The 21,460-nt window shown below is 34.0% G+C and overlaps 1 protein-coding gene across 1 annotated transcript in view; it reads right to left on the bottom strand.

Moving 5' to 3' along the window:
- Positions 1–21,460, bottom strand: part of ADAM32 (ADAM metallopeptidase domain 32) — a gene marked incomplete at both ends in the record, with an annotated part of 184,409 nt that overhangs the window by 87,846 nt on the left and 75,103 nt on the right. Inside the window, 3 exons of the mRNA XM_081269654.1 lie at positions 8,392–8,558; positions 8,905–8,976; positions 11,613–11,681. Coding sequence (XP_081125780.1) covers positions 8,392–8,558; positions 8,905–8,976; positions 11,613–11,681 — 308 coding nt within the window. The remainder of the gene's footprint in view (positions 1–8,391; positions 8,559–8,904; positions 8,977–11,612; positions 11,682–21,460) is intronic.

Here is a 21,460-nt window from a genome sequence, read left to right as displayed (position 1 = left end):
CATAAGGGTAAACCAATTAGGATAATGGCAGATTTTTTAACACAGACCTTGAAAGCTAGAAGATCCTGGAACAACATATTTCAAACTCTGAAAGATAATGGGTTCCAATCAAGATTCTTGTATCCAGCAAAACTAAGCTTTAGATTTGTAGATGAAATAAAAACTTTCCACAAAAAAAAAAAGTTAGGGCTGGGGATGTGGCTCAAGTGGTAGCGCGCTCACCTGGCATCCGTGCGGCCCGGCTTTGATCCTCAGCACCACATACCAACAAAGATGTTGTGTCCGCCGAGAACTAAAAAATAAGTATTAAAAATTCTCTCTCTCTCTCTCTCTCTCTCTCTCTCTCTCTCTCTCTCTCTATCCTCTCTCTCCTCTCTCACTCTCTCTTTAAAAAAAAAAAGTTAAACAATTTAGAGCTAGAAAACCAGCACTAAAAAACATCCTTGGAAAAATATTTCATGAAGAGGAAACGAAAAATAATAATGAAAACCAGCAGAGGGAGGTAGTGCACTAAAAGAAAAACTAATCAAGAGAAAAACCAAGTCAAGTTAAATGACAAAAATAAACAAATATGACTGGAAATACAAACCATGTCTCAATAGTAGCCCTAAATGTTAATGGCTTAAACTCACCAATCAAAAGACATAGGCTAGCATATTGGATTTAAAAAGACAACAATATGCTGCCTACAAAAGACTCATTTGATAGGAAAAGACATACACAGTCTGAAGGTGAAAGGTTGGGAAAAATCATACCATTCACATGGACGGCGGAAACAAGGAGGGGTCTCCATATTCATATCAAATAAAGTAGACCTCAAGCCAAAGTTAATCAAAAGGGATAAAGATGGACATTACATACTGCTCAAAAAACAGTATGTAATGTTATTCCAATAAGACATAACAATCATAAATATATATTCCCCAAACAATGGTGCAGCTATGTTCATCAAACAAACTCTTCTCAAGTTCAAGAGTCAAATTGACCACAACACAATAATCTTGGGTGACTTTACCACACCTCTCTCACCACTGGAAATATCTTCCAAACAAAAGTTGAATAAAGAAACTATAGAACTCAATAACACAATAACTTAGACTTAACTGTCATATAGAGAATATACCAATCAACATCAAGCAGATACACTTTCTTCTCAGCATCACATGGATCCTTCTCAAAAATAGACCATATACTATGCCACAGGGCAACTCTTAGCAAATACAAAGGAGTATAGATACTACCATGCATTTTATCAGATCATAATGGAATGAAATTGGAAATCAACAACAAAATAGGATAAAAAATTCTGCATCACATGGAGACTGAACAGTATGCTGGAGAATGAACAATGGGTTACAGAATACATCAAGGAGGAGATAAAAAATTCTTAGAGGTAAATGAGAACACAGATACAACATATCAAAATCTCTGGGACACTATGAAAGCAGTACTAAGAGGAAAATTCATTTCATGGAGTTCATTCCTTAAAAGAAGAAAAAGTCAACAAATAAATGACCTCACACTACACCTCAAAGCCCTAGAAAAAGAAGAACAAATCAGCAGCAAATGCAGTACAAGGCAAGAAATAATTAATATAAGAGCTGAAATCAATGAAATCGAAACAAAAGGAACAAGCGAAAAAATAGACAAAACTAAAAGTTGGTTTTTTGAAAAAATATATAAAAATGACAGACCCTTAGCCATGCTAATTAAGAGAAGAAGAGAGAGAACCCAAATTACTAGCATACAGGATGAAAAAGGCAATATCACAACAGACATTACAAAAATGCAGAAGATAATTAGAAATTATTTTGAAACCTTATACTCTAATAAAATAAAAGACAGTGAAGGCATCGATAAATTCCTTAAGTCATATGATCTGCCCAGATTGAGTCAGGAAGATATACACAACTTAAACAGACCAATATCAAGTGAGGAAATAGAAGAAGCCATCAAAAGCTTACCAACAAAGAAAAGCCCAGGACCTGATGGATACACAGCTGCGTTCTACAAGACCTTTAGAGGAGAATGAATACTAATACTTTCAATTTATTTCAGGAAATAGAAGAAGAGGAAGTACTTCCAAACTCATTCTATGAGGCCAATATCACCCTGATTCCAAAACCAGACGAAGTCATTTCAAAGAAAGAAAACTTTAGACCAATATCTCTAATGAACATAGATGCAAAAATCCTCAAAAAATTTTTCTGGCAAACCGAATACAAAAACATATCAAAAAGATTGTGCACCACGATCAAGTGGGATTCATCCCAGGGATGCAAGGTTGGTTCAACATATGGAAATCAATAAATATAATTCATCACATCAATAGACTTAAAGATAAGAATCAGATGATCATCTCAATGAATGCAGAAAAAGCAAAATACAGCACCCCTTTAGTTCAAAACACTAGAAAAACTAGGGAAAACAGGAACATATCTCAACACTGTACAGGCTATCTATGCTAAGCCTCCGGCCAACATCATTCTAAATGGAGAAAAATTGAAGGCATTCCCTCTAAAATCTGGAACAAGACAGGTATGCCCTCTCTCACCACTTCTATTCAACATAGTTCTTTAAATACTGGTCAGAGCAATTAGACGAAAGAAATTAAAGAAATAAGTATAGGAAAAGAAGAACTTAAAATAGCACTATTTGCTGACAATAAGATTCTATACCTAGAAGACCCCAAAAAATTCTCCAGAAAACTTCTAGAACTAGTAAATTAATTAAGCAAAGTATCAGGATATAAAATCATCACCCATAAATCAAAGGCATTTCTGTATATCAGAGACAAAACCTCTGAGAAGGAAATGAGGAAAACTACCCCATTCACAATATTCTCAAAAAAAAAAAAATAAGATACTTGGGAATCAACTTAACAAAAGAGGTAAAAGATCTATTGAATAAAAACTAGAGAACCCTAAAGAGAGAAATCAAAGAAAACCTTAGAAGATGGAAAGATCTACCTTGCTCTTGGATAGGCAGAATTAATATTATCAAAATGACCATACTACCAAAAGCACTATACAAATTTAATAAAATGCTGATCAAAATCCCAATGGTATTCCTCATAGAAATAGAAAAAAAACAATTATGAAATTCATCTGGGAAAAATAAGAGACCCAGAATAGCTAAAGCAATTCTAAGCAGGAAGAGCAAAACAGGTGGTATCGCCATATCAAACCTTAAACTATACTATAGAGCAATAGTAACAAAAACAGCATGGTATTGGCACCAAAAAGGCTGGTAGAATGGGACAGAATAGAAGACACAGAGATTAACCCACAAAATTACAATTATCTTATATTAGACAAAGGTTCCCAAAAACATGCACTAGAGAAAGGATAGCTTCTTCAACAAATGGTGCTGGGAAAACTGGAAATCCATATGCAACAAAATGAAATTGAAACCCTATCTCTCCCCATGCACAAAACTCAACTCAAAATGGATCAAGGAGTTACTAATATAACCAGAGACCCTGCATCTAATAGAAAAAAGTAGGCCCTAATATCCATCATGTGGGATTAGGCCTCAACTTCCTTAATAAGACTCCCTGGGGTAAAAATTAAAATCAAGAATCAATAAATGGCATAGACTCAAACTAAAAAGTTTATTCTCAGCAAAAGAAACAATCTGTGAGATGAACAGAAAGCCTACATCCTGGGAGCAAATTTTTACCCCTCACACATCAGATAGAGCACTAATCTCTAGGGTATATAAACTCAAGAAGCTAAGCACCAAAAAAACAAATAACCCAATCAACAAATGGGCCAGGATCTGAACAGACACTTCTCAGAAGAGGATATAAAATCAATCAACAAATGTATGAAAAAACCATTATGTCTGGCAATCAGAGGACTGCAAATCAAAACTACTATAAGATATCATCTCACTCCAGTCAGAATTGCAGCTACAACAACAAGTGTTAGCAAGGATGTGGGGGAAAAGGTACACTCATACATTGCTGGTGGGACTGCAAATTGATGCAGCCAATTTGGAAAGCAGTACAGAGATTCCTTGGAAATCTGGGAATGGAACTACCATTTGACCCAGATATTCCTCTTCTCGGACTATACCCAAAGGACCTAAAAACAGCATACTACAGGGACACAGCCACATCAGTGTTTATAGCAGCACAATTCACAATAGCTAGACTGTGGAGCCAACCTAGATGTCCTTCAGTGGATGAATGGATTTTTAAAATGTGGCATTTATACACAATGGAATATTACTCAGCATTAAAAAAGAAGAAAGTCATGGCATTTGCAGGTAAATGGATGGCATTGGAGAAGATTATGCTAAATGAAGTCAACCAATCCCAAAAAAACAAATGCCAAATGTTTTCTCTGATATAAGGGGGGTTACTCATAGTGGGGTAAAGAGGGAGAGCATGGGAAGATTAGATTAATTCTAATAGGGAAGAGGAGTGGGAGGTAAAGGGAGGGGGAAGGGGATTAGCAAGGATGGTGGAATGTAATGGTCATCATTATACAAAGTATATGTGTGAAGGCTTGAATTGGGTGTCAACATACCTTATATACAAACAGAGATATGAAAAATTGTGGTATATATGTGTATTAAGAACTGTAATGTAAAAAAGTACATGTTTAAAGGCATAAATTGACGTGAACATACTTTATATACAGAGATATGAAAAATTGTTCTCTATATGTGTAATAAGGATTGTAATGCATTCCACTATTGTTGTGTATTTTAAAAAATAATAAAATCAATCAAAAACAGATTGCATCAATCAATGCCAATATCAAAAAAAATAGAAAACTCTCAAATTAAACAACCTATCATTGTGCCTCAAGCAAGGAATCAAAACATACTGTGAGAGAAAAATCACTTAACCATGAAGGAACACAATAAAAGTGGAAGAAAGGAACTACAACATTAGAAAACATTAGAAAATTAAAACATTAGAAAAACAAGTAACAAATGAGAATAGCAAGATGTTCTCTGTTCAGAAGTAGAAATACAAGAATAAACCAAACCCAAATTTAGTAGAAAAAAAATAAAGAGCAGAACAGAAATAGAGATAAAAATCATACAAATTACATGAAATCAAGTTTATTTTTTAAAAAACTAAGAACAATTAACAAAATCTCAGCTACACCGAAAAAGTCATAATTGACAATGTAACTGAAAAGAATGTAGCAAACAGGTTAGATCATAAGATTTCAGAACTCAGAAATCACCATAAAATATTAAACTTTAGAAGACCTAAATGTGATTATAATGAATAAGACTGAAGGGATAAGAAAGGAAGCATGACAGTAGATTTTACTCTGACATATTATACATACATAGAATAAGTATGACTTGTTCCAGTTAGGATCTCATTATTGTGCTTGCACACGATGTGGAGTGACATTGGTCATGGATTCATATATAAGGATAGGAAGGATAGGTGCTATTCATTCTACTGTCTTTCCTTTGCCCTCTCCACTCCCTTACCTCATTCCCTTTGTCTAGTCCAACGAACTTCTAATCTTCGCCTCCCTTGTGGACTAGCATCCACATATCAGAAAGAACAGTCTATCTTTGGTTTCTTAGTACTTGTTTATTTCACTTAGCATGATATTCTCCAGTTCCAGCCATTTACTAGCAAATGCCATAAATTCATTCTTCTCTATGGATGAGTAATATTCCATTGGGTATATATACCACATTTTCTTTTTTTTGGGGGGGGGAAGGACAATGCCTAATTTATTTATTTATTTATTTTTTTATTGGATGTTCACAACATTACAAAGCTCTTGACAAATCATATTTCATACATTAGAATCAAGTGGGTTATGAACTCCCATTTTTACCCCAAATACAGATTGCAGAATCACATCGGTTATACATCACATTTTTACATACATGGATAGGCAGAACTAACATCATCAAAATGGCAATATTACCAAAATACCACATTTTCTTTATCTATTCATCTGTTCAAGGAACCCAGGCTGGTTCCACAGCTTAGCTAATGTGGACTATACTGCTATAAACATTGAAATGGCTGTGTCACTGTAGTATGCTGATTTTAAATCTTTTGGGTATATTCCAAGAAGTGGGATAACTGGATCAAATGGTGCTTCCATTCCAAGCTTTCTGAGGTATCTCCATACAGCTTTCCAGAGTCACTGCACCGATTTGCAGTCCCACCAGCAATGTATAAGTGAAATTTTTCCTCCCACATCTTCACCAACATTTATTCTTGCTTGTATTCTTGATAGTTGCCCTTCTGACTGGGGTGAGATGGAATCTCCATGTAGTTTTGATTTGCATTTCTCTAATTGCCAAAGATGTTGAACATTTTTTCCTATATTTTTTGACCATTTGTATTTCTTCTATGAAGTGCCTGTTCAGTTCCTTAGCCCATTTGTTGATTGGGTTGTTTTTATTTATTTATTTATTTATTTATTTATTTATTTATTTATTTTGGTGTTGAGTTTTTTGAGTTCTTTGTATATCCTAGAGGTTAATGTTCTAAGATGCGGTTGGGAAAGATTTTCCCCCATTCTGTAGGCACTCTGTTCACATTCTTGATTATTTCCTTTGCTGTGAAGAAGCTTTTTAGTTTGATATCATCCCATAAATGCATACTAAATTTACTTGGAAATATTATTTACTTATCTTCAAAGATAAATAAAAAATAAAATAAAGATAAATATCTTTATTTATCTTCAAAGATAAATAGAGGTATTTATGTATAAGTGACATAGAGAAATATTACCAAGAAAGTTTTAGCAATTTTGAGAATCAAAAACATACATAGTCAAGTAATATATAACTTTACCTCAGCCCCATAAAGTATTTTTTAAAGCACAACTTTAAAATTAATAATTTAATTAAATTTTAAATTAATAATGAGATTCATTAAATGGTATTTCAATGTTACAAATATTATGCTTAAACTATAAAAGTATTCAAATCAACAAAAAGGAAGCAGGAAAAAAGAAGACATGGAAAGTAGACAGAAAGTTTCAGTTATTGCAAATATCAGACAACTCCAACAAAAATAAAATTTCCAAGAAGAAGAAGATCACATTGGAAGGCAAGAGGTATGTACTTGAAAGAAGTTAGTCATGGGCTGGGAGAATGAGGGAAAATATTAGTACAGGCATAGAGAGTTTAAAAAAAAATACTAGCAAGCAATGGAAGCATACTTTGAAGAACATTCAACACAGAAACAACAAAAGACAAAGCCTTAAAACAGACAAACCTGGGAAGTTACCCTGTTCCCTCTACACTCACCCCTTGACACGATCATTTTGTGGAGAGTTGGCATGGGCACAGAACAATCAACTCATTCAAATATGAGTAAAATCAAAATAGATCAAAGACCTAGGAATCAAACCCAAAATTTTACAACTGCTAGAAGAAAACATAGGATCAACACTCCAACACATAGACACACACAGGCAATGCCTTCTGTCATATGACAGAAAACAAAAGTGCACCTCTATTTTGTACTTTCAAAAAATAGCTGAATTTGGATTAAAGACTTAAATTATAAACTTCAATATTATTAATTCTAAAAAAATAGCAGACTAAAATCTAGAACATGGAGAGAGCTTTTCCATCATACAGAAAACCCAAATTTAAAAAATAAAATATTAGCAATGTTAACCATATGAAATGTAAAAGTAATACTGGAGCAAAATTATTATAGATATACAAAATTATCTGTCATGCTCATAAACAAAAGTTTGATACCTAAACATTCAAAACATCCTCACAAATTATAAAGAAACACTCAAATGGCATGAAAAGGCAATTACAAAAGAACAGAGGCAAGTGATCAAGAAGCACATGAAAGATGTTGAAATCCACTAGTCATTAGAAAAAAAGGAAACTTAAGATGTTATGTAATGGCATTACTTTATGTTCTTCAGATGACCAAAAATTAAAGGAGTAACAACATTTATTGCCGACTGATACATGAGGGAAAGATGAATCTTATGCATGCAAAAGGAAATGTTAAAGTGCCAACTTTAAAATAATGCAAAAAATTTATTAGAAAAAAAATATTTGTAACCTATTTTTCCAACTTTTGATCAGTTTATATCAAGATATAAACTTACAACTCCCATCTCTTAATGTAGTGGCTGTTTGGGCACTGGAGTTACAAACTAAGTTCAAAACCTAGATATACCCACTGGGTGAGAGTTCTGAGATAGCTTAACCTCTTTAAATCTTATCTTAATTTGATTTACTCAGAAATAAATGCTAGTAATCTTTTTGGCTGCTTGACAAACAGAAAGAGATCACATAATGAATAATGAAAGTCTGAGTAGTCAGAAATGAATACCAAGTCCCTCAGTTAAGCTACATCACAATCACAGGTATTCCTTTTCTTTCTAGGAATACTGAAACATTCATCCTTACATGAATAGATATGCAGCATCATGAGGCCTTAAGGTAAGATAAGACCGCATCCATTCTAAAAATCTAAGCAATAATTCATCTGCTTTGCCAACTGTAGAAATCTTATTTTTATCTGACCACAACTCCAATGATGTCAGCACAATAGTAACTTTCAATTGAGTAAATGCCTAAAACAGAAGAAATAAATATGTGAAAATTAATCTTTATGTTAATTTATAACAAGAAATTCTTTCAATATTTTTACAAATCCATACTCAATTTAAATGGATGATTTAATTACCCAGAAATACATCAAGTTAACATGAATGAAAAAAATTTTTTTAATATTTATTTTTAGTTGTAGATGAACACAATACCTTTATTTTAATTATTTTTATGTGGTTCTGAGGATCGAACCCAGTGCCTCACACATGCTAGGCAAGTACTCTACCACTGACTAAGCCACAACCCCAGGCCCCATGAATGAAAATTTCAAGACAAAAAATTATTTTATATGAAAATAAAAATACTTACCGAATTTACAAGGCTGATAATTTCAAAGATTTTATTTGTTACTATCGTGCTATCAGAGCCCAAGTAATCATACTGAAAGATAGAATTAATTTTATATTTAAACACAATTCATTATATAATGTTTTTGAGATTTACTCTCCTCCTACTAACAGAAAGCTGAGGCAGATTTGGGGCTCCAATTTCAAAATAAGACATAAACATAAATGGGATCAATCATATTGTTGATAGGAATGTAAAATGGTACAGCCATTCTGAAAAATAGTTTGGCAAGTTCTTTCAAAACAAATAATGGACTTACTATATAACTCATCAATTACATTCCTGGGCATTCATCCCAAAGAAAAGAAACCCAATGCTCACATTTATACCTATATGTGAATGTCCCTAACTGCTTTATTCATAATAGCCAAAAACTGAAAATAATGAGTATGTTCTTCACTGCTCAAATGGTTAAACAAAGTAGTATAAACAAAGTAGTACTTTCATTCCATGAACTATTACTCAGCAATAAAAAGAAAACTGAACTGTTGATATATAAGACAACTTAGATAAACCTAAAGAAAATTATGCTGAATTAAATCTCAATAAAAAACAAACTGTATGATAACTTTATGCAATTTGTGAAATTGTAAAGAACAATAGCTTAGTGTTTGCCAAGGGTTAAGGAGAGACAGAAGGTATGAGTGTGTCTGTAAAGAGTCTTATGATGATATTATTGTGAGTATCTTGAGTGTGGTAGTGGTTTACATAAGACTACCAATATGACACTTTTGCATAAAACCACACACACACACACACACACACACACACACACACACCACACATATACATGAATAGATAAATGAGTGTGTATATATGTGTTGACTCTGGATTGTGACTATGTCAAACTCCATATATCTATACCTCATCTGTACATCTATACCATGCCTTGAATGTTACAAAACCATCAAATTCAAAACTAAACTCAACTCATCATCTTCCCTCAAAAATCTGTTCCTACCTTATATTTGCACCTCTTTAGTGGTATTATCATCTATTACATCTCACATTTATTATGGACATGCTTCATGAGAACAAATATTTCTGATGTGTTCACTTCTGTATCCTTAATAGCTAGAAAAGTAACTGGTATCTAGATGATATTCAGTAAATTTGTTAAGTAAATTAATACATCAAAAACTTACATGGCTTTCTAATTCAACTTCATATATTTTAAAGGTCTCCCTTTATTTCTATTCCTATTAATATCAATATATAAATTTTTAACTTGATTACTGGAATAATCTGTTAGATGATTACCCCTCCAATTTTCAAACCAGCAGTCTACCTCTATGCTAATGCCAAATGAAGATTCTAAGATGAAAATGAATCTTTCACTCCCCTGCTTAAAGATTGTGAATGATTCTCCATTGCTTTTCAGATATAATCCACATATTGTATCAATTGTTTAATTCACCCATTCCCACATGCCTCTTAATTTTGTGTTTTAATGATAGAAACTTTTCTAACACTTGCATGGGAAGGTTTAGCAAAATGTCCACCATGACCCCACCCTCCACCTATTACCTATTTGTGGTATTCATTATGTGTCCCCCTGTATTAATATGACAGTATTAATGTATTAGTATGACTATACTAAAATGACATATTTATTACACTTTGACATCTTGGGGACTTGCTGATCCTGAGCTGACCGATTCCCAGAGCTAGCAAATGACTTGCCTCAGAGTATATGTTATGGTTTAGATGTGAGGTGTCCCCAGAAGTTCACATGTGAGACAATGCAAGAAGGTTCAGAGGAGAAACGATTGGGGTATAGCCTAAACCTCATCAGTGAATTAATCCCTGATGGGATTAACTGAGTGGGAAAGGGAGGCAGATGGGTGTGCTGGAAGAAGTGGGTCACTGTGGGTGTGGCTTTGGGGTATATATTTGTATTTGGATACCCTTCTTCTTCCTGATCACCACATGAGCTGCTCCCCTCTGCCACATGCTCCACCATGATGTCCTGCCTCACCTTGGGCCCTGAGGAATGAAGCCGGCCTTCTATGGATTAAGATTTCTGAAACTGTGAGCCTTTAAATAAACATTTCCTCCCTTACAATTGTTATGGTTGGATCCTTTAGTCACAGCAACGAAAAACCTGACTCAAACAGTACACCTTTTGAATGCAAAATAGTCAGTCCAGAGCCCAATCACCTTCTCTAATAGAACCTCACACACTGAGACACTGTTCTCCTGACTACAAACTAAGTTACACTCCCTGGTTTGGAAGTTTAACAGGTCCTCAAATTGTTTATGGTAATCAAGGATCAATAGTTAGATTATCCTCACTCTTGTCTCAGTAAATATTTTATAGAGCAAAACCATTCCCTGCACTTAATACTGCTCTTAAAGACTTCCCTCAAATAGGACCTCAACCCACCTTGACCAAATGTCACCATTAAAAAAAATAGTGTGTTTTAAAGGAGGCCCTAAAAATTGTGGAAAAACTGACTTTGCAATATTGTTATTTAAAGATTTAAAATAAAGCATTGCTGATAAAACCAGAGTGATGTTGACAATATGATTTTTCAGTCTGCACATTTTTACACTGTTCTATCTGTGACAGGCAAGTAAGACTGGGAATATTTAAATTACCCTTTAGCTAAGGCTAAGCATACCTTCACATCAAATATTTAAAAGCAAAGAAAAAGCAGAACACATACCAAAGCTTTATCCAGCACAATATGAATCTCTAGATAAAGAGAAGGTAAGTCCAGAAGAAGTAATTCTGGCTAGAAGAAAAAAGAAAAACAACATATAAAAAGATTTTATAATCTGTTTATTCAGAACTATTTATTAAACATTACCACAGCAATTAGGAGACACAGCAGGGCATTGCGTATCACAATAGGTGGACATTGTATTTGGGATTTTACTTTTAAAAAGGAGAGGACAGTGCTCCTTTCATCTTAGTTTTCTACCTAGCAGTCTTCCAAGATTTTTCTAAATCTGAGGAATCAAGAGATTGTTAAAGGTAAACTGTCCTGGGCAGTAAATAACAAAATAATAATAATAATATTATAAAATTCATAATTCCAGAACAAAATCTTTATGTCCCTTTCTGTCTTTGGAATATACTTTTCATGCTCTCAGCTGCCATTATGCCAAATGGAAGATGCTGGACAAAAGAGTCACATATTGTATGATTGAATTTATCCAAAATATGTAAATCCATAGAGATAGAAAGCAGATTAGTGGTTGCCAGAGGATGAGGTGACATGTTCTGGGACGTAACTGTTTAATAGGTAAAGGTTTCCTTTTGGTGTGATGAACAATGTTCAAAAATTAAATAGCAACAATATAGTAAATGTACTAACTGTTACTGAATTATATACCTAAATAATTAAAATGGTGACTTTTTACATATATTTACCACAACAAAAAATGTAGCTGAATAAAGCTAAAACATAAAAGGGGAAGAATAAATATTCTTATCTCTTCCCACAATGGAAGGTAAGTTGTTTTATTTGCTGCAATATATAGAAAAGTGAGTGACATATATAAAAAACTCAACATTTTTTTATTTTTTATTAGAGCTTTATACATAGTACTCACGTTCATTCCAATAAACACACATTCATGGAAATCTATTTCAATCCATGACTTCCTCCCCTTTTCTCTCCCCATTTTCCATCCTGCCCTCCCTCTCCTATCTCATTCTCCTAACTACTAGATCACCTTTCACTCATCTTTTAATAATTTGTATTTGATTCTTTATGTTATACTATCCTTTCCTCCCCATTTCCTGTATTTCACTCTAGCTTCCACATATGAGGGAAAACATTTGGCCTTTAAATTTCTGAGTTTGGCTCATTTCACTTAGCATGATTCTTCATTTCCATCTGGCAAATGCCATAATTGCATTCATTCTTATGGCTAGAACTCCATTGTGTGTGTGTGTGTGTGTATCACAATTTTGTAATCCATTTATCTATTGATGGGCATCTGGATTGACTGCATAATTTATCTATTGTGATGTGGCTGTGTTGTGCTATAAACCTTGATATGGCTGTGTAGCAGCAGTATGCTGATTTTAGATCTTTTGAGAAAATACCAAGGAGTGAGAGCTGGGTCACATGGCGATTCCATCACTAGTTTCTCGAAGAATCTTCATACTGCTTTCCAGAGTGGTTTTACTATTCTGCAATCTACTAACAATGTACAAGTGGAACAACAGCCTCATTAGCATTTACTGTTGTTCATATTCTTGATCATTGCCATTCTAATTGTAGTGAGATGAAATCTTAGGGTAGATTGTGGTTTGCATTTTCTTGGTTACTACAGATGTTGAACATATTTTCATATATTTTTTGACCATTGTGTTTCTTCTTCTGAGAAATTTCTGTTTAGTTCTTTTGCCCAGTTATTGATTGGGTTATTGAGGAGGGGTGTTACATTTTTTGAGTTCTTTATATATTCTGGATATTAATTCCTTATAACAGGAGTAGCTGGCCAAAATTTTCTCCTATTCTGTAGGCTATCTCTTCATGCTCTTAATCATTTCCTTTGTTGTGCAGAAGCTTTTTAGGTTAATAGCATCCCCCTTATTGACTCTTGGTTTTATTGCTTGTGCTTTAGGGATCATGTTAAGTAAGTCAGCGCCAGCACCTATATGATGGAGTGTTGATGCTGTATTTCTTGTAGCCGTTGTAAAGTTTCTGATATAATTCTTAAGTCTTTGATCCATTTTGATTTGAGTTTTGTGCAGGTGAGATAGGGGTCTAATTTCATTTTTCTACACATAGCTATCCAGTTTTCCCAGTACCTTTTATATAAAAGGCTGTTTATTAGACAACTTTAGGTATGTGGATTGGTCTCTGTATCTTCTATTCCATTGGTCTTTGTGTCTAGTTTGTTGTCAATACCATGCTGTTTTTTGTTACTACAGCTCTATAGTATAACTTCAGATCAGGCATTGTGATGCCTCCTGCTTCACTTTCCTTGCTTACTCTTTCATTGATTATTCTGGGTCTCTTACTATTCCAAATGAATTTAAGAATTTTTTTCCTAATTCTGTGAAGAATGTCATTGGTATTCCAATGTGGATTGCATTGACTCTGTAATGGCTTTTGGTAGTATAGTCATTTTGACAATATTAATTCTGCCTATCAAAGAACATGTGATGTCTTTTCATTTTCTAAGATCTTCTTCAATTTTTCTTCAGTGTTGTATAATTTTCACTTTAGAGTTATTTTACCTCTTTTGTTAAGAGTAATTCCCAGGTATTAAATTTTTGTTTTGAGGTTATTGTGAATGGTATGATTTTCCAGATTTCTTCCTCTGCTGAATCACTGTTAGAGTATAGGAAAGCTATTGATTTATGGGTGTTGATCTTGTATCCTGCTACGTTGTTAAACTCATTTATGAGCTCTAGAAGTCTTTCAGTAGAGTTTTTGGGTCTTCCAGATATAGGATCATATTGTCAGCCAACAGAGACATTTTGACTTCTTTTTCTATTTGTAGCCATTTGATTTCCTTTTCTTGCCTGATTGCTCTAGCTAATGTTTCAATGACTATATTGAATAGGAATGGTAAGAGTGACAGCCTTATCTTGTTCCTGAATTTGGAAGAGATTCTTTTAGTTTTTCTCCATTTAGTATTATGTTGGCTTTGGGTTTGTCAGGAATGGCCTTTACAATGGTAAGGTAAGTTCTTTGATCCCTAGCTTCTCCAGCATTTTTAACATGAATGGATATTGGATTTAATCACAGGCCTTCTCTTCTTCTCAACTGCATTGATTTTGATGCTGATCTTAATTATTTCCTGTCTTCTTTTCTAAGCCTTTGAGGTGAAGCATAAGCTTATTTATTTGAGATCTCTCTAATTTTTAATGTAGGCACTCAGTTCTAGAAATTATCCACTAGAACTGCTTTCAAATGTCCCAGAGATTTTGATATGCTATATCTCTATTATTGTTCATTTCTAAAAATTTCTTGCTTTCTATTCTCATCTCTTTTTTAGTCCACTCTTCATTTAAGAGACAATTGTTCAATCTCCACATGTTTATGTGGTTTATTTTCTTTTTTTCTGTTGATTTCTAGCTTCATTCCATTGTGATCTGATAAAATACATGGGATTGCACTGAATTTCTGGTATTTGCTAAGATTTTCTTTGTGGCCTAGATTATGATCTACTTTGGAAAAAGTTCCATGCACAGCCAGGAAGAAGGTAAATTTAGCTGATTGTGGGTGGAATATTCCATAGATATCCATTAGGTCCATTTGATTTATATAGTGTTGTTTATTTATTTTTATTTGTTTTACTTAGTTACACATGACAGTATAATGGCCTTGACATATCTTACATTTGAATCAGATGGGATATAATATCTCATTTTTCTGAGTGTACAGGTTGCAGAATCACATTGGTCATGCATTCATATATATACACACAATAATAATAATGTCTGTTTCATTCTACTATCCTTCCTATCTCCCCACCCCTCCCTTCCCCTTCCATCACTTCTCTTTACCTAATCTAGGGTAGTGCTATTCTTTTATTTCTTTTTTTCTCATATCTTAATTCATGTATTTTGTATAACAATGAGGGTCTCCTTCCACCATCCATGCAATTCCATTTCTCCTTCCCTTTCCCTCCCACCTCTCTTCCTATGTTGAGGTAATCTTCTTCCCATGCTCTTCCTCTCTTCCCCATTATGAGTCACCCAACCCCCTTATAACAGGGAAGACATTCAGCATTTGTTTTTTAGAGATTGGCTAACTTAGCATAATCTGCTCTAATGCCACCCTGCAAATGCCATGATCTTATTATTTTTTAGTGCTAAATAATATTCCATTGTGTATATAGGCAACAAAATGAAATTGAATCCCTATCTCTCACCATGCACAAAAGTTAACTCAGAATGGATAAGGATCTAGGAATTAAACCAGAGACTCTGCATCTAATAGAAGAAAAAGTAGGCCCTAATCTCCATCATGTGGGGATAGGCCCCAATTTCCTTAATAAGACACCTATAGCATAAGAATTGAAACCAAGAATCAACAAATGGGATGAATTCAAACTAAAAAGTTTTTTCTCAGCAAGAGAAATAATATGTGAGGTGAATAGGAAACCTACATCCTGGGAACAAATTTTTACACATCAGATAGAGCTCTAATCTCTAGAGTACACAAAGAACTCAAAAAGCTAAACACCAAAAAAAAAAAAAAACAAATAACCCAATCAACAAATGGGCCAAGAACCTGATCAGACACTTCTCAGAAGAAGATATACACTCAATCAACAAATATACAAAAAAAAATGCTCATCATCTCTAGCAATCAGAGAAATGCAAATTAAAACTAGTCTAAGATACCATCTCACTCCAATAAGAATGGCAGCCATTATGAAGTCAAACAACAACAAGTGCTGGCGAGGATGTGGGGAAAACGGTACACTTGTACATTGCTGGTGGGACTGCAAATTGGTGCAGCCAATTTGGAAAGCAGTATGAGATTCCTTGGAAAGCTGGGAATGGAACCACCATTTGACCCAGCTATTCCTCTTCTTGGACTATACCCAAAGACTTAAAAACAGCATATTACAGGGACACAGCCACATCAATGTTTATAGCAGCACAATTCACAATAGCTAGACTGTGGAGCCAACCTAGATGTCCTTCAGTGGATGAATGGATTAAAAAATGTGGCACATGATTTATATAGTGTTATCTAGATTAGACATATCTTTATTGATTTTATGTTTTGATGGGCTGTCTATTGGTGATAAGAGTGCATTGAAATTAGCCAGTATTATTGTATTGAGGTCTATGCAGGATTTAATGTCATGGAGTCCTTTTTCCACGTAATTGGGCACATTGACATTTGGGGCATAAATATTTACTATCATTATATCTTCTTATTGGATCATTCCCTCAACAAGATGTAGTGACCTTCTTTGTCCTTCTGATAAATATTTGCTTGAAATCTACTTTGTCAGATATGAGAATAGCTATTCCTGCTTATTTTCTTGGACCATTTCTGGAATATTTTTGCCATCCTTTTACCTTCAGACTGTGGATGTCTTTGCCTATACGATGAGTCTTTTGTAAATAGTATATAATTGATTCTTGGTTTTTGATCCATTTGACTAACCTGTACCTTTTAACTGGGGAGTTGAGATCATTAACATTTAGTGTGAGTAAGGATAACTATTTATGGTTTCCTGACATTTTGCTATATTTTACCCTGTCTTGATTCTTACTTAATAGATTATTCTTCTATTGAACTTCCTCTGTGAGTTCTGGGAATTAATTTTAGTTCCTCTTGTGTGGTTTATCTTTGAGTATTCTTTGTAATGCTGGCTTGGTTCTCATGAATTCATTTATTCTTTTCATGGAAAGTTTTTATTTTCCCCTCAAATTTGAAACTAGGTTTTGTTGGATATAGAAATCTGGCTGGCAGTTTTTTTTTTTAATTTTAGGGCTTGGAATATCTCATTGCAGATCCTCCTTAATTTTAGGGTCCAAGCTGAGAAATCCAGCTCAGATTTTTGATCTGATGTTTCTGTCTTGCAGCTTTTAATATTCTTTCCTATTTTCTATATTAGGCATTTTGATTATGATATATCCCAGTGAGCTTCTTATTTGACTAGGTCTATTTGGGGTCCTGTAATGTGGATAATGTGGATATCATTCTCATTTTGATGTGGAAAATTTCTCTGTAACTCTTTCATTGAAAATATTCTTTATGCCTTTAGTTTGTATCTCCATGTTCTCTTCTATCCCAAAGATCAGAGCCATCATGTCAGTTCTGATGTTTTCTTTCTTCTTTGTTTATTATATCCAAATTTCTGAGTCTCTAAGCTGCTTCTGATGTCCAATATTAAATATTAGTGAAATCCTTCCTTAGCCACCTTGGTGAGAAGCTGTACACCTGCTGTTTTGGTCCCATGCAACAGCACAGCTTGGAATGCTGCTTTACTTTACTCTGCCATCTACCATCTCCCTCCCAAAATATATTTTAGTTGGATAAGTAAATCTTACAAAGTGCAAAATTGAAATTGCCAAAACTTAATGGATCAAGAAATTTAGTCTCAATTATATTTTTTGAAGTGGGTTCATACTTTTGTAGCCAAACTGGTCACAAACTTGTGAGGTCAAGTGATTTCCTCCCCTGTCCCAGCCCCACAAATATCCAGGGCTACAGGTGCACCCCACCATTCTGGCTATTACATTAAATTACAAATTTAATCAATAAAACTAAAAATAATTTAACATTTTAAATTAATTGGAAGAGGAAAGAAAGAGTACAGTTTAAGTAAATTATAATTATCTTTCATTTCAGAGAAAAAAGAGACAAACTGAACTTGGTTAATAAAAAAAACTAAAAGAAGAAACAGAAGACAGTGTATTATCTAAATATTAGAATTGAGGTTTACACATGAAAGAAAGGAGAGAAAAAAAATTACTTTTTAATTCTTGAAGTAAGTAAAATAAACCTTATTGGTTTGCCTCAATTTAAATGCACAATTTAATAATTTATAAAATAAAAATTCTGCAACAACCACTTAGGTTAAGAAATGAAACATTTTCATCCTTCCTCCCAGAATCCAATTAGGCCTTTTCACCTGATCACAACTTCTAGAGGTAAGCAGAATTCTGATATTGATGACAAATCCATTACAAATCACAAGATTTCATTCCAAATCCATATCCTTTCCTTTTTTCTATATTTTATCTTTGGATACATGAACCATACAGCTCACATTCTTTTATATCTCACTTCTGTTACTCATCATCATGTTTTAAACATTCATTCATGTTGATCTGTGTTGCTATAACTCATTTGGTGTTTTGTTTTTAACTTGATGATGGTCTAGTACATGAGTATACTACAATTCATTTACCAATTTTACTATTACACATTGGGATTTCCCCCACTGTGTTTGGTACTACAAAGCTATGACAAACTTATTAGTGTATCTTAATGGATTTAGAGCACATTTATATATGCTGAAATTTCAGGGTCATAAAGAATGCATTTCTCATGCTTTGCTAAAGAATAACAAGCTTTTCATATAATTTTTATCAATATGAACAACCACAAGTACCAAAAGATAATTTCTCTTGCTTCACTTCTCTGTACATCTTTTACCAGTAAGATGAATATAAGAATGGATACCATGTTGGTTTATTTTGCACAATTCTGGATATTAAAGAAATTAAGCATCCTTTATTTTTAGTTTAGACTTACTATTTTATAATTAAAAGACACAGCAAAAGCAGTTCTAAGAGGGAAGTTTATGGCACTAAATATCTACCTGAAAAAGAAAGAAAGAAATCAATCTCAAACATACATCCTAATTCCTCAAAGAATGAGAAACAGGAAAACAAACTAAATTCAAAGTTAGTAGAAGGAAGAAGATAATAAAGATCAGAGCAGAAAAATGAAATAGGAACTAGAAAGATAATATAACATATCAGCAAAACAAAGTTGCTTTTTTGAAAGGCTAAACAAAATTGACAAACTGTTAGCTAGAATAATGAAGGAGAAAAGGAAAGTATTCTAACCAAATTAGAAAAGAATGAGGAGAAACATTATAACTGATAACACAGAAATATAAAAGTTAATAAGAGACCTTCATATGAACATCAACAATTTGTGCAACCTATCTAAAATATGGATAAAAATCCTAGAAACATATAACCTAAAAATACTGAATCACAGGGCTGGGGATGTGGCTCAAGCGGTAGTGCGATCACTTGGCATGCGTGCGGCCTGGGTTCGATTCTAAGCACCACATACAAAGATGTTGTGTCCGCCAATAACTAAAACAAAAATAAATATTAAAAATTCTCTCTCTCTCTCTCTCTCTCTCTCTCTCTCTCTCTCTCTTTAAAAAAAAAGACTGAGATTCAAGCTCTCGTTCGCCTGCTTCTCGCAGCCAAACCGCTATGACTCAGCACCAACGATACCGCCGAAACAACTGGTCAGCCCTTCTGATCCTACGGAAGTAAATGCCAACCGAGCCTTCATAGGCAGTGGCCACAGGATTGAAACGGGGCTTGAGAGAGACAGTCAGAAACCACCCATTTCATTGGTCACCCGGCAAAGGGAACGAATTGTCACCATTTGCATGGGATACCACCATGGCAGAGAACTGACATCACCAAAACGCGGCGGAGGAGATAACATCATTGAAACCAGCGGCAACAGCATCAAATAAATTTATAGGAGTAAACAGTAACTCAGCAGTCAAACAGAACAAGAAGTAACATGAGCAGCTTCAAAAAGCAAGGAAGAAAAGGAGTACAAACAATGCAGGACAGCCTAAATATTCAGGAGGACCTAGAGTCATCAGAAAAATGGTCATATAAGAAACTCAAGGAATACCTTAGACAGATGGAATGGAAACTTAAAGAGGATACGAGACAGCAAATTCAAACAGTGAAAGAACACATTGAAAATGAATTAAATAAACAGATAAAAGAAGAAGTTAACCATCTTTATCAGGAGATAGAGATTATTAAAAAAAATCAAACAATAATTCTAGAAATGAAAGCAACTATAAACCAAATTAAAAACTCAAATGAGAGTATCACTAACAGAGTGGAGCAAGTAGAAGCCAGAATGTCAGATAATGAAGACAAAATATTTCATCTTGAAAAGAGTCTAGCCAACTCAGAAAGGCTGGTTAAAAATCACGAGAAAAACATCCAAGAGATATGGGATAACATAAAAAAAACAAATTTAAGAGTCATCGGGATAGAGTAAGGAACAGAGATTCAAACCAAGGGAATGAGTAACCTGCTGAATGAAATAATTACAGAAAACTTTCCAGAAATAAAAAAGGAAACGAATATACAAATTGTAGATGCATATAGAACACCGAGCACACAAAATCACAGTAGACCAACGACAAGACACATTTATATGAAGATATCCAATATACAAAACAAAGAGAAAATATTAAAAGCCACAAGAGAAAGGAGGCAGATTACATTCAGGGGTAAACCAATAAGGTTAACAACGGACTTTTCATCAGAGACGCTGAAAGCAAGAAGGTCATAGAACAATGTATTTCAAACACTGAAAGACAATGGATGCCAACCAAGAATTCTGTATCCAGCAAAATTAAGTTTCAGGTATGACAACGAAATAAAAATCTTTCATGATAAACAAAAGCTAAAAGAATTTGCAGCCAGAAAACCAGCATTGCAAAGCATCTTGAGCAAAACACTACATGAGGAAGAAATGAAAAACAATAACCAAAACCATCAGTGGGAAGTGCCTCGGTAAAGACAGAGGATGGAGGGAAAGCTAATCATGGAGAAACAAACTAAATTAGAAAAAAAAAAAGATAAATAATCAAACATGGCAGGAAGTACAAACCATATATCAATAGTAACTCTAAACGTTAATGGCTTAAACTCTCCAATAAAGTGACATAGGCTGGTAACATGGATTAAAAAAACAAATCCAACAATATGCTGCCTCCAGGAGACACATCTGATTGGAAAAGACATACACAGGCTCAAGGTGAAAGGTTGGGAAAAAATATACCACGCACA

The sequence above is a fragment of the Spermophilus citellus genome, assembly GCF_964194105.1.
Source record: "Spermophilus citellus genome assembly, chromosome: 16".
Taxonomy (NCBI): domain Eukaryota; kingdom Metazoa; phylum Chordata; class Mammalia; order Rodentia; family Sciuridae; genus Spermophilus; species Spermophilus citellus.
This window is presented reverse-complemented; position numbering and strand designations above follow the sequence as displayed.